This window comes from Athene noctua, chromosome 8 (assembly GCF_965140245.1).
Source record: "Athene noctua chromosome 8, bAthNoc1.hap1.1, whole genome shotgun sequence".
Lineage (NCBI taxonomy): Eukaryota > Metazoa > Chordata > Aves > Strigiformes > Strigidae > Athene > Athene noctua.
Window position 1 is genome coordinate 12,456,648 of NC_134044.1, and position 14,936 is coordinate 12,471,583.

Sequence of the window (14,936 nt, forward strand, 5' to 3'; positions counted from 1 at the left end):
GTGTTGTAGTTTCAAATATCAAGGACAGCATATGCATTAGCATATACTAATCTGACAATATTTATTACATTAAACAGCTGCATGATAAGAGCCTGAAAGTTTCAGTAGTGCTTTATTTTACTTTCAAGAAAAACATTTCAGCTGTGATATAGTAGTGTGTGTTTTATAATGGATACTTTTCTAATTAATATGACAGCACAAACATTCTGTACATATTCAAGTATGACAGACATTGGGCTAAACACACCTTTTTTTTTAATAACTCCATTAACTCTAAGCTTAATAATGATTACACTTCCTTATATTCTTCATACAAGATTAAAATTACTACTAAACTTACAGTACAGACTAAGGAGAGAAAATCTAAACAAGCCAGACTTCAGGGCATTCGAGCTGTGAGTCTGCACTATGCAGTTTTTCAGCTGAACTCTGCTATGTACCACAGCAGTGATGGAGGTTGAAAACCCAACTACTACATTTCTTGGAAGACATCCTAGTGAGCACAGTCATCTAAATAAGAAAGGAAACTTAGTTCCTCTAATCTAAAAACTAAAAGTCTTGTGTACTCAGTAGAAGGTAGCTTGCAACTATTACATGTATTTACTCAAAGTTCCTCCTACCTTTGAGTATGTCATTATTTCAAACCCCTTTGCTTAGACAAATACCTCAGAAGGTACAGGGTTAAATTACTAGTTTCACACTAATGCCTGTGCAGACTATTTCCATGTTAGAATTCAGCACAAACTTCAGGAGTCAGCCAAAAATACAGATTGCAACTGTACAAGTTTATACATACAATTTCAAACCTTTAGAACTATCACCAGTTTTCACCAGTAAAAGCTTTCAAATTCTGCTGAAGCAACCAGAAATTACATCAGATTCTCCTCTACCCTCCCACCACCAATGTTACTGCAGCAAGTATAAAGAACAAAGCAGCTTAGATAATAGCCAGTCACAATGTGTATTTTGAAATTCCCACCTCAAAGCTGGGCCACCAACCTTCCCAACACCACAGGAAACACACACACCAAGAGGAGGTGCAGCTCTAGTTTGTTGCCACCACATGGAATACTATTAAATAGTAGCAAACTCCCTTGATTTTGATGCACCTTGACTTAACTGAACTTGGACATTTAAATCACTACATTCTACTATAGGTTGAGCTTCTGCTTCTAGCTGTCACAGGTCTGGACTTGCACTAGTCACTTTCTGCTTCTGATATTGTCAACAGAAAGACCAAACCCTTCTGAAGTAGGCTTTTTTAACAAGTTAGATAATATACTTAAAGCAAAGATAGGGGCCTACAAGCCCCAACTCAGCTATGCCTCACACAAGCTATCTGAGAATCACAGGAAAAACAGTAGTTTGCACCCGCTCTACTTGTCACACAGTGATCTCTGAGCAACATTCCTGAGTCAGTGGGCACAGAACTCTGAGCATTCTTGAATTCTTTGCCTCAGCTGTTCAAAGCTTAGGCATAGCAGGTTAACACCTTTAGAACACCCTCCCTTGCAGGAACTAAGCATAGAGAACCCTATGGAAGCAACTACCTCTCATGATATAGCTATAACATTTATGACAATACAGCTATAGTCAGTGATATAAAAACCTGAACACTTAACACACACACTTTTGCACTCTATTTTTTCTCCTTCTGTTAGCCTTCAGCTGGAAACTAGGTATTTCAGTCAAAGTCAGGCATTTGAAGTACTCCAATCTAAAGTGATCCAAAAAACACAGTAAGGAAGAACTGTCCCTTTGCTTTAAAAAAAACACACCAAAAAAACCCAACAAAAAACACCACAAACAAAAACCAAACTACTATTAAAAAGAGAACCCATTAGTGTAGACAGCATTACCAGGAACAGGCCCTCTCCTTTCCTGACAAGCTAAGATTTAAGACTGCTTCTTTCAAATACTTTTCACAAGACAGCCTACCCTCCTTCACTATGTCAGTAGCACCATGAAATTATACTTGTTTACTCTATGAACATATGTAGATAGACACTCTCACTGAACCAGAGTTTAGCAAGAGTACAAGTACTCTTTGACAAGGACTATTAAACTACAACTTTCCACCCCTGTCAGTTTCAAAGCTGTGTTACAGCAAGCACACTCTAGAGAAAGAGTATTTTTTTCTAAAGTACTTTCATTTTTAGACATTGCAGGACTTAACATACTCATGGCTACTGTGAATGTGCAGCCAGAGGCCCAATGTTGAGAAAAACAGTTGGAAATTACAGTGTCTGTAAACTATGGGTGCTTACACATTTGTAACACTTGAAGGCAGTCAAGTTAAATCAAACTTGTGATGGAATTAGATCTTGAAACCCTAATTCAGTAATGACAGAAAAGCAGTAGAGTCCAGAAGGGAAACAGGTTTTTGACAGCAGAACTCAGGACACTTGCTACTATTTCCAAGCTTATAGAAAAGAGGTCATTCATTACTTCATTTTCTTAAATCCAAAACTATTTAAACAACCAACTGCCGTTAAGTAGCACAGGAATAGAATACATGATCATATGAGTTTACAGGAAGGTATTTGTAACAATGAAAATACTATTACCCATAGAAAGCCTTATCATTGTTACAGCCTTGCTTATTTCAATGTAACTACCCTGGCGATATGGTTACTGAAAGCTGGAGCTGTTACCTCAAAACTCTTTTTTTTTTCCCAAAAACTACCAAAACCTACACATTCCCTTTCCTCTCCTCCTTTCTTCCCCCAAAATAATAAATATGTATCAAAACCATGGAACAGTAAACTATTCTAATGAGACACTTGTAATGCTATGAAGTACAGTAGTAACAAGCAGCATGGAGATTCTATAGCTTAGTACTAAAAACAAGAGGGTTTGCTGTAAGCCAAGCCCTTGTCAGTTGAAATAACCATTAGTGACTACATGTTCCAGTTCCTCAGAGTGATACTGGAGGAAATGGGGGTGGGGGTGGGGTGGGGGGTGTGTGTAAGGAGGAACCAATGCTTAGGTATATATGCCGTTACAGAGTAACTGAGAATTCTGCAGTTCTTTTGTACAAGAAGTATTTATCTGGAATACACTATCCCATCACAGCTAGCCTTGGTCAAGACAGATGAATTCCAGTTGAAAGAACAGAAAAGTGGTCTTACAAGAGGTGACTAATAAAGCCTGTGCTGTTTAACCTGGCAACAAGGTGGTTGTTGCCTGTACAGGCCAAGGGTAGAACACCAAGAAAAGAAAATTACTTTAAATGAGAGGGTAGCACTGATACAGTTAGTAAGCAAAACAGTTTTGAAATTTAGGATCATCTAATTTCTTGTCTGAATTCTTCTCAAGAAACAACATACTGAAACAATCTCCTAGGAAGACAGAAGAATTAAAAAAAGCAAGTATGAAAACAAAACCAATGCATGCACTTAGCTGCTTCTTAAATGGTTTCAAGTTAGAGATTTAAGTGATGTATCAACAGTATTGGCAGATTACATTTTTCACATTATGAAGTCTCTTACTAAGCTTATTCCTAGGCAGTAGTACTTCACTGTCCTTACAGACAACTGACAAATAACAAGTTCTGTGTTCTACTATGCCAACCAGAGATGGTATGCTCATGTTGCTCAGGACTGAGACGCTCAGGTACGAAAACTACTTTAAAGGTTCAGTTCCTAGAAAAGACTAGTACCCCCTCTTTGATCTTTTTGCTAAGGAAGTAACTGGAGCACCATTCTTGTTATCATAACACCCATTCTTTCTCAGAAGATAAAAGAAGTCAGAGAAGACACTGCAAAGAAGCAAACCTATATTATCTACAGTTTGTGAAGCTTTTTTTGTCCTGTCCCATGGTATCTACCACTGAAACTGTTGTGACTAAGGAAAGAAAACTTGTCCCCACACCTTCTGCTGGGAAGGAGTGGGGGAGGCAGCAGATAGGTCTCCACAAAGCAAGTTATTGCAGTAAGCAGCAAGTTCTAGGATTTAAAAATAAAAAACCACAAACCATACACCATGCTTTTGGATAGGGTTATTCTATGCAGAGGTTGTTTATCCAGCTTGATCCTTCTAGTGCTGTGTCACTCTGTGCCCATATGTTCATGTTTGATATCTCCCAAATGTGTGTGTGCGGGGGGTGGGGTGGGGTGGGGAAATCTCTCAGCGTTAATACATTCAGAAAACTAAACCAGCTACTTGATTTTTTGGAAAGAGTTCCACGTAGGACTAGCAGACACACAGGAACACTATGAAAGTGCAACACAGAGACTTTGTAACTGAGTTATTAACAACAATGAAGGCAACTGATATTTCAGAATGGGTTACATACAGAGCAAAGTCAAGAAACTAATTTTACTGTCTTTAAATCCATTAACAATATCACCTGCTATCTAGTTTTGATTTGCCATCTTACTGAGCTGACTTCTCAAATATCCTGACAGAATTTTGTGAGGAAAACAATACTCCGATCTAAAAATTTGTAAAGAAGCAGCTGTATCTTGGTTGAAGGGGAATAGCTTTTACATGAAAACACGTTAAGCAATTTTGCAATGCACAGCAACCTACTTCCCTTCTGATTTTTAAAGTGTGCGAAACAGCACTAAAACAAGATTAAAATTAATTGCATTAATAGTACAGATGAGAGCTAATAGGGTTTCCAGTACTTTCAGTGGCTATGAAACTGAAAAAACAAAACATATACCACAAACAGAAGCAACACTACTTCAGAACAGTCAAACTGCCAAAAACAGGTTGAAGCAGTTAAAGTGTTTCTGGTGACACTACAGGTGTTACCATCAGGAAGCAGTTAGAATTTATGTGCAGTATCTCAAGCTGATAGAAACTCAGACTTCACCTGAACAAAATACATGAAGTAGTAAGGACTTCTGCAGAATAGACCACAGAACTACATTAAGTTTATTCACCAACTTGTTACCTAATAGGAATCTAGTTTATTTAAAACTACAGTAAGTTTTAACAGCTTTTGGATGAGTCTGTGACAGAAGAAAAAGCCTCATGCACTCAGGGAATACACTTTACTTCCAGAGGTTGTCTGGAGTAACAAAGTACAGCAACAAGTGTGTTCATTGCATTTTATTTTGGAAGTGACAGATTGAGATTACTTTGCCCCTAACTTCAGTAGAGTCTCATAGGCAATTTTATATTTCTTCTAAGTGCGCTTTCAAAAATTAACTCATTGCTACATTTGTATTTACCTCAAGTTTCCAAATATACAGTACACCAGTCCTGACTTAAGTTCATCTGCATACAACACAGTTAAGCCAGAATCTTCAGTGCCCATTCTGTTTCAACTCCAGTTCTGTTTTGGCACTATGTCAAGAACCCCTAAACTATTAAAAAAAGTTCCCATCCTTACTACTGTGAACATAACACTCATGTATTTAAATGTTCAGGGAAGGCATTTAAGCAGTATTGTTCTTTCACATACTAAATTCCACAAAATTCATCTTTCCTCTTGAAGGTTAACCTGAAGAGAGCTCAATTCAGCTCAATGGAGTATTTAAATTTGCAGAGAAAGGTGTGCAAGGGCATTTGTCTTAATGCTTCTTTTCCAATTCTAGTTACTAAGTGCTGATGAAAGTTTTAAGTTGGAGTCCTGCTGTCAAAAGTCTAGTATAAAACATGGCTACATTCCCTTGCAAGTCAACAAATACTTGAGGTAAATGAGAAATGGGGATTATGCAGCAGAACTGTATCAACTTAAAAGTTGTCATACAAGAAATTTGAAGAAAGCATATTTGCTGTCTTATTTTTGGCAAAGTATGTTTGCTCTTCTGCCAAGCTTTTTGTAACCAAGTAAGGGAATGAAACTAACTTCTTTATGCCATATTCTTATGGTATAATGGAGGTCTTCATTTTTATTACCAGTGTTTTATTGTAGAAAGTTATCTGCTAAATAAACCAGGCAGAATGCTACCAGAGGAAGATATGGTAGCATGCATTGTCATAACATAAACATGAAAAACACTGTGGAATAGACTGTAGCAGATCTTTAAACCACAACTTCTAACACTTGGAACCCTGTCTTAAAGTTTGCTAAAGTTATGCAGCTTCCATCACTTTATTTAAATGAGATTCAGTTGAAATGTTGTTTTCTCCAGAGGTTTTCTAAACAACTTCAGATCAAGCTGCATTTTTATGTACACCAACGGTATCCCTGCCCCTTCCATTACTTGAATCTATTTATTTTGTTTATTGGTGTTACTTAAAGATATGAAACCTAGCTATGCAGCTTCTTCTCAGGTGCTATTCACTCAAGCTTACTCACATAGACTATGACTGTCTGCTCACCCTTCTTCAAGTTAGTGATTTCCCACTTTCCCCTCACCCCTTTACAATGGATGAATTCATCAGGCTGTTATACCCGAAACAACTGCAAAGGTCAAAACAAGTGAAGTTTTAAATAAAAATTACAGTTAACAGTCAGTAGCTTGATTATAACAAAGTATATATCCTCAAAGTAAAGAGGAAGAGAACATTCACTCTCTAAGGAAGGCAGAGATCCAAGTTTGTGTTCAGCATATAGGCTATTAATATGCACCTTCACTTACTTTCTTCATTAGTTCTCTTTAAATGCATAGCCACATCTCACCTGTGATCAGAAGGTTCAGTTACACTGCACACACCTTCCAAGAAGGGACATTCTCTATACTGAATAGGCTAATTACATAAAGGATTTGACATGAGAAGACACAGAACATTATTAACATGGACAAGATGCCATCTTTTAGCCCTGATGTTAACATCTTGCAATATTATCTTGTCCAAAAATAGACATCTACCACAGATTCATATTCCACAAAGATATATGATGTAAAGACAGCTTCTCCTCAACTAACTCCAAGAGTTAAAGTAAGCAGCTAATTATTACACCAAGATCAAGGAAATTTAATGCAAGTCCCTTGACTGGGGAGGGAGGGGAGGCATGTGCATATGTGTGTATTTTTTTTTTCCTTTTCTTTGGGGCAGGGCGGGCAGACATGGGGGATGTTGAAGTCTACCATTACTTGTGTTACTATGCATTGTTTACAGCTTTCCTTTTTTGGTGCCTCAACTTATTTATATTGCTCCTAAAACCTCACATTTTCAACTTAGAAGATACTACATAAAAGTGTATTTTTTTACTTCCAGTTTTATTTACCTGTACTTCTACTTTTACATCTAAGCAGTCCTGGACTAAAAGCAGAGTTACAGAATAGACTTCAACCACATAAAAGCCCACAGTACAGAGAGAAGATCATTTCTCCCACCCAGAGTGGATATGAAACCATAACAAGTTCATAGTGAGGCAAGTAAGCAGAAGTTAGACATGGAGAACAAAAAACAGCATGCATATTTTCTAAAAACAAGTATAGCATAAGACTATACCTAATTACTTCGGAGCGTAAGTATGTACCAGATGACCTACGAAGATTTGTCACAGGGCTATTTTTCCTAATGGGTTTTCTTTAGGAACTACACCTAAAAAACAAAGGAAAAATTCTTCATCATAGTTACTGCTCTTCATTAATAACAATTGATATTAACCATACTTCAAACACACAATAGTAGTCAGCCATGCTCTGAAGGAGACTCACATTGCTGATATTTAAACAGCTTTCTGGAAAGTTTAACACCTTTGTCTCCAAATAACACATGTACATCAGAAAATAAAGAACATGATTGTATTCTTTCATTTCCACCTTTACAAGAGTCTAGCAAGTAGCTGCCCTTCTTAACACTAAGTTTACTTATTTAGATGTTATGCAATAAAACAAGGGTTGTCAGTAACATCTTACTCTGAAAGCAGAATAAACATGAAATATACCTTGACTTTAAGATCTTGAAAAAGCCTTCTTGTTCAACAAGTACCAGGGACCTCAGCTTCCATTTTGAAATACCAAATTGCTCCCTACAACTCAAGGTTCACATTCCAGGATATGACTCAGACCCTTTCGTACCTTTTAAGAAGGTCAAATCTTTGCAGCTCAGCATATGCACTTTATTGTGGACACCATCACAAAGCAGAATGATCCATTCAGAAAACACTGAGAAACTGTGATTCCCCCCTGCTCCATGATACAGCATGGCACTGCTTCACATCATAGAATCCTTCCCCACACATAACTTCATAGGTTTGCTGCTTTTTCCCCTTTCTTATCACTCAAGATCGAGCTCTTTTATCAGTACAGTAATCAATGAAAAACTATTTATTCAAGAGTAGATAAAGTCAAGTGGTGAGCAGGGCCAAGTGACCTCCAGAGGTCCTTTCCAAACTGGCTTACTCCATGAATCATGACAAAAGCAGCTTTTTAGGAGCAACTGAAGGCAACTATGGCTTGAACACCATTGCCAGTACTTCTCACGCATTTTCACTATTGAAGTCCAGTATTAGATCACCATAATTAACTTCTCTGATATACATGTAACTTTTCTAGTTTTTCCTATACAAGAGTCTTCACTTCAAAGTTGACTATGTATTGCTCTTACACATGGCAGTTTTCTGCCATATTTGTACTATGTTCATGAGTCAAGTAAGACTGGCAACAGTCAGTACATTGCAAGACAAGACTTATTATAGACAGTGAGAGTAAACAGATTGGTTATGTGTGCTCGAACCCTGGCTGCCAGACAGAATTGAAGGAGAATATGACTGCATATTTACACAGTTAGATTTTACCAACTTGATGAGAAAAAATTTATCACATGGCAGGATTAGGAGAACAATTGCTCCTCAAAACTAACCTTCGCACCAAAGTAACCATCACTGGTATGTGAAAGCACACAGTGGAGAAGCTAGTTGACTTAGCACTGTCTTTCACATTGACTGTACACTTGGTATCACGTGTAGCTAGAATTTTTTCATTTACAGAAGATGGCTGAATTCATGTTTTAAAGTTAATCATTTTTCTTAAAAAAAGACATCCTGAAACAAGCAGCTACACACAAGCATTTTGTCATGCTTGATCACCAGTGAGAAGTCTGAAAATAGCTTTGCTCCTTGAGAAACATATTCTTTCACGTAAACTGAAAAAATATCAGGACAAAAAAAGTTAACATGACTTTGTTTTGGAGCTATCAACCTCATGTCCTGAACTAATTTAGCTGTGAAAATGTTCAGCAAAAAGTTGGTTCATATACTGCCATAAATCTGCTATGATATTACGTATAGATTAAATATTAAGAGCAAATTCAAAGTAGGTATTACTTCTCCCAAAAATTAAACACACTGACCCAAAGGTAATCTGTTACCCTACCAAAAAATTCAGATGTACCTTCAGAGTCAGTACTGAACAGAGCAGTGACAGCCTGATTAAAAGTTTCCACTATTAAGAATGTCAGAGTCCACAAAGTGTTTTATAAGGAGTGCTACTAATTTGAAAGGTGATGAACAGGACACAGGTCATCCAACAGGCCAATGGGAGATCCCAGAAACATTCCAGGTTAAGTTTTTGACAATGTGATAGTACACCATGTTGTACAACTTTGGGATTTGATTATATTTAGTCACAATAATTTAGTCTCAGTGTGACAGAAGACAGACCCATCATCAGAAGTGTTCTACACGATGCTAACTAATTAGCTATTAGAAAATATAGCATGGCCTATAAATATAAGATTAACACAGATAGTTCTGAGATTCACTTACACTGCAAATTAAGTACAAACATACAGGTTAGTCAAACAATAACTTCCCTGCTCATGCTTCAGCTTCACTGCTTAGAAACAAAAGGAATTGTCAGGTTATCTTCCTGGGTTGTCTTAAAGTAAATAACTATCAGTGATGTAAGGACCCACAGAGAAATTCATCATGTCTTCATTCATGACATTAAAGTCAACTGCATTATATTTCTGCTAAACTGCTGCCAAAGGAATACAGTGTCTTTGCTGCCTACAGCTTTGGGCCTCAAATTTTGGAATGATTTCATAAGAAACAAGTTTTCATTACTATTTTTTTCTATAATATTTACATCCTGGGTTTGAAGACAAACAGCCAAAATGCAACATAAAAAGAAAAATTTAAAAAATGAACCTGTACATGATTCCTGATTGAGAATGACAGCTCTGATTATTCATTTACTGGGAAGATACAAGTTCTTTCCCTAATGGTCACTTTGGCCTGAAAAACTTTTGCAAGACATCAAAAGACTCCATTTTCATAAGCCTCTTACTCAACAGGTCGGCACTCCTACTGAAGTAGATCTGCTATATTAATAAGTAGTAATGTCACACTGCGGATGACCTACAATTTTTCTACTAAGAGCTAAGACCTGTTTTGGTTCCTACCTATGGAGCCATCTGGAGACTGAAGAATATTCAAATTTAAAGTTGTCAATTCAAGCTTACTACTTACAACTTTTTCAGAGACCCTAAGAGTGGCAGAGGAAAAAAAAAAAAAAAATCACCTATATTTCTAACACTACAACAGGATACACCAAACAATAAAAACACCTTTCCATTTTAAGATCAAAACCAGTGTATATACAGAATCGAGCCATGCAGAGTCACCCACATTTTACAAATACAGAAACTACAAGTTAAAAACATGTAAGTTTCTGAAAACTTGAAGTATTATTTACAGTATCTACTCACTAAAACACTGCTTTTAAACTTCTTAGTTCAAATATAACAATGTTTAAATTAGCTGCAAAAAATTAAATTCATTTAGTTCCTATCAATATTTATTAAATAGACTACTAAACAATAGAAAGGGTATACTGTTATTTTTCAAGTACTGTTTTCATTATGCATTTCATATATATACACACAAATAAAATATATTTTTAAACTTTTAGCTTAATCAAAAACTTTAAAATCTCACAAATCTGTTTGAGCAGAAATCAAATACCAAAACCCACCCCTGTACAATTAATAGTCTAATCTTGGGGGTGGGAGAGAAGACAGAACTGGAAAGAGACTATACTAGAGATAAACAGAAGTAATTACAGCAATGCTAGCTAGTTTTCTAAGTCTTACAAAGAAAGTATTATCCACAGTGAGAGCTCCCCTAAGAAAAGCCTATAAAATTAATTTCAATTGAAGTGATTAGAATTCCTCCTCTTTCTCATTATGAAGGATGTACTTCATATTTGTCAGGTAGTAACTACTCAGCTCCTCTTCCTGAGAGTCTTTAAAGCACCAGAAAGCTCAATATTCATAAAACACACAAAACAAACCGTGGAAGTTATACTGTTTGAGTAAAGTTTGGTGTTATGGTGTTAGAACCTCTGGATCAATATTATTTCTGCTGAACAAGGCAGGAAGAAAAAAAAAAACCTAAACAGTCTTATGGAAAAAAATAGTTCAAATTCAAATTATTATTGGATTGCTACACATAATAAAACCACCCTCAAAACAAACTGCACACACACTAAAAATGTTCCCAAGTTGCATGCCAGACTTACAGAATAAATTTAGGCCAGTACCAAGCACTCATTTCTTCCCCGTGTGTAAATGCGACACAATCAGGCCTCACATGCAGGCCTCTCTCCAATACAGGCAGGACCTTTGTTCGATACGTCGATGTTTTTCCCCCAAAGCCCTTGACATAACTTTCCATTCTTTCCCCTATTATTTTCCGGTTCACAGTCTAGACTTTCGGACTCCCGTTCTGTGAAAACCCCTGGCTGTCGAGAAAGCCAGTGCACTAGGAAGGGGGGGAAGGGGGAACAATAAAAAAAGTTGAACAGCAGGAAGACGGGCCTACAGGTCTGGCGAAAGCCCCGGTATCGGTTTGTTTCCCAGCCCCAGATAAAGAGCAGTAACCAGGAGGTGGCTGGCGTCAGTGCTACCAGCACCTCAAAACTTCTCCCACTCCCCAGCCCCCCCAGCCCGCCGGGGAAGGGGAAGAAGAAGGAGGAAGAGCCAGGCAGGAAAGGCAGAACCCAGCGTTTGATCAGCCTCCAAGTACGACGCATTATGCAAGCAAACGCGAGGACCAGGCAACTTGCTTCTTGACTGAAAGCAACAAAAACATCAGCTCTAGAATATTAACTGCGAAAATAACCCCTCTTGTGGGTAGTCAACAGTGTAACTCCGACCCTACAGGCGCCTCCATTCTCTTCCCACCTCCTTCCTCTCTCTCCCCCCCCCTCCCCAAGCTTGTGAAATATGGACGTCGGCCGATTATTTAGCATTTTTATCGAGCCGGGCAGGGGGGGAAGGAAAGAAGAGTTGCTATTTTTTTCTTTAAGATATTCGATAGCTCTTTCAGAAAAAGAAAAGAAAAAAAAAAAAAAAAAAGGAGCCATTAGGGAAAAGGGGCCAACCAGAGTGGGGGAGGGAGAAGACGGGAAAGGGCATACAAATCGGTACGGCAGTGTCAACACTGACACTGCCCTTTTGTATCAGCAGCTCCACAGGGCCCGGAGAGAGGAGGCCGCGCTCCCCCCACACGCCGGGCAGCCCGGGCGAGGCGAGGCGGCAGGCAGCAGCCCTACCCGACGCCGGGGAGAGAGGGGATGTCCCTAGAGCAGGTTCTGGTGACTGCCTGGCCATTTTGTCAGCTCCATTTCCACTCCTTTCCTCCTCAGCGAGGCTCCCCTCCCCTCACCCCATTACACACCTCCGGGCCTCTCCCCCCCACACACTCACCAGCGGGGCGCCGTGTCGTCCCCCTCCAACCTTTCCCCCCCCCCCCCATCCGCAACAATGCTCCGGGATGGCGCTGCTCCCCTCCCCCTGCCCCGGGCCGCCAGGAAGGGCAGCTCAGCTAATGCCGGGGATGACACAACAGGCCCGGCCGCCCGGCCCGGATGCTGCCGATGGGCCCAACGGCACGCCGCCCCGCGCCCGCCCCCCACCTCGGCGCCCCCTGAAAGAGCGGAGGGGCCCCAGGTACCTAGTTTGTCCCGACGCGGCCTCCGCAGACGCTCCGTGCCTCCCCTCCTCCCGGCAGCAACCGCCTCTCTTCCCTTCAATTATCAGCTGAAGCCGCAGCACCGAGCACCGCCTCGTCCGCCGCCTCCGCCGCCGAACCCCTTCCAGCGGCGCGAGGGGGAGGCCGAGGGACTACTTTCTCCCGGCACCGGGGCCCCGCCGGGGCCCTGCGCGCCCCCTGGGCCGACGGGCGGCCCCTGCCCCGGCTGCCGCCCCCCCCGCAGCCCCCGCTGCGGCCGCGAGCGCGCTCCACTCTCGGCGCTCGGCGGGGTCGGCGCTCGGCGGCCAGTATCCCTCCGCCGGGGTCGTCACCCCTGGGTCCGCGCAAGTGTCTCCCCTCGGGTGAGGGCGGGGGCGGGGGCGCGGGAGGGGGGCGGAGCCGGCGGGGGAGCGGGGCTCTGCCGGCGGCGGGGGCGAGGACCCTGCCCGGCCACCGCGGTGCCGCCGGCCCTGCGCCTTTAAGAGGGGGCTGGGCTCCCGGTGACCCCGCGTGATGTCCGCCTCTTCCTGGTTGCCATAGACACCGCCTGCCAGCGTCCCAAAATGGCGTCGCTGCTGCGGGAGGAGTGTTCGAGGGGCGCGGGCAGGCCCCGGCCCCCAGCAAGGACCTCTGCCGGCTGCTCGTCACCCGGCGGGAGGTGGGCGCTGGGCCGCCTGCGGGCGGGGAGCGGTGTCTGCCCCGCCGCTCTCCTCCTCTCCCCTTGCAGCGGCCCTTCCTTTCTCCGGCCGGGAAGGAGAGTAGCTGGGGCCTGCCCCCGGCTCCAGAGGTAACAGCGGCTGTGGTGAGGGCCCAGCCTGGGGGAAGGGCTGGTAAGGAACGGAGGGGCTGGCAGCGCCATGCCGGGGAAGGGCGGGGGTCGCCTATTAACACCCCCGGGGAGCGACCCGGGAGGCGCCACCAGTAAGAGCTGCAGGTTTGGCCTTCTGAGGGCTGGGAATGCCTTGCTGCAGCCTTGGGATGTGGTGTCGGTAAGTAGCTGTGGAGCAGGTAAGGATTTGCTACCAAAAAGTGTTGTTTCCTGGCACAAGTGAAAGTGTCTCGATGAGGAGCCTCTGTGTGCGGGAGATTATCTCTACCTAGGGTATTGCAAGCCTGTGGGAAGGGGCTCTGGGTGAGGACCAGAGGAACGGGGGGGGGGAAACATCCTTCAAACAGTGTTAAGTAGCCTTGCAAAGAAGTATATACACATCTGTGATTTTGTAACTGTAAACCAAACTTAAATCTACTCTCAGAAGTGCCTCACAAATAATGAGATGCTAACATTTAAAGTAAATAAACAGCAAATCCTTAAGTTAACATTACAGTATTTCTCCTAAGGAAAGACAAGTTTAGCCGCACTTTCAGAGTAACTAGTCTTAAGGTGCACGGAAATAATAGCCTAACATCTCATTCAAGGAAAATAAAATTAAACTGTCCATCTGGGAATGGGAGTACCATGTATATTTTCCATGTGGTACCTGAAAGTGTTTAGGTGTCTTGCCTTATGGCTGTGTACATAACTGGCCTTCTGATCAGAGAGATAAGCAATGCTCAGTATCCTGGAAGAGATTTCTTTTTTTAATCTCTTTTGAAATATGCTGCAAAATGTGCTCTATGAACATTTTTCAGAATAATAATAATCATCAGTGAGGAATATTTGACAGTAAATGAATGAGATTTTACAAATCTGATTATGTTTGCAAGGTTATGAAATTAAAAAAAAAACTATAGTTTTTGTTTCATTTGGACCTCTGACTTTGTGTATATAAGAGATGAACATAGATGCTTGTCTCAGGCTGGACATACTGATATAGAAGTTGGAAGTTTAAAAAATTCTTCTGAGAAAGCTTTTAAAAATGTTTCACTGGAACAAAAAAAGCCAATATATTTTGAAACTAGGAGGAAGTTTTTGTTTTATTTTCCCAAACTAAACCAAAATAGTGAACATAGTTTCTTCCAGGGATGAGAGAATTGTCAGGTTTGTAACCAAGAAATTAGAGGGAGGGGGAGGTGACAAACTGAAGTTCAGCTGCGATTCCAAATTATCTGTGTTCTGTATATTATATGCTGTTCTGCTGGTCTCTCTGGTGCCAAGATTTTCTTTTTAAAT

General features: G+C 41.2%; 2 protein-coding genes across 7 annotated transcripts in view; one reads left to right on the forward strand and one right to left on the reverse strand.

Annotated features, from left to right (window-relative positions):
* TRIP12 (thyroid hormone receptor interactor 12) overlaps positions 1-13,238 on the reverse strand; it is an 82,099-nt gene extending 68,861 nt beyond the window's left edge. For 5 of the 6 annotated variants that reach the window (XM_074912713.1, XM_074912712.1, XM_074912710.1 and 2 more), the window contains exon 1: positions 12,809-13,238. The gene's annotated coding sequence lies outside the window, so the exon portion shown is untranslated. Of the gene's footprint in view, positions 1-7,356; positions 7,376-12,808 lie in introns of those variants that run through there. The other variant, XM_074912708.1, reaches the window with a different exon arrangement.
* Positions 13,239-13,389: 151 nt separating this feature from the next.
* The window catches only part of FBXO36 (F-box protein 36), a 32,348-nt gene continuing 30,801 nt past the window's right edge, over positions 13,390-14,936 (forward strand). The window contains 2 exon segments of the mRNA XM_074911944.1: positions 13,390-13,408; positions 13,411-13,484. Of these exon segments, the coding sequence (XP_074768045.1) occupies positions 13,390-13,408; positions 13,411-13,484 (93 nt within the window).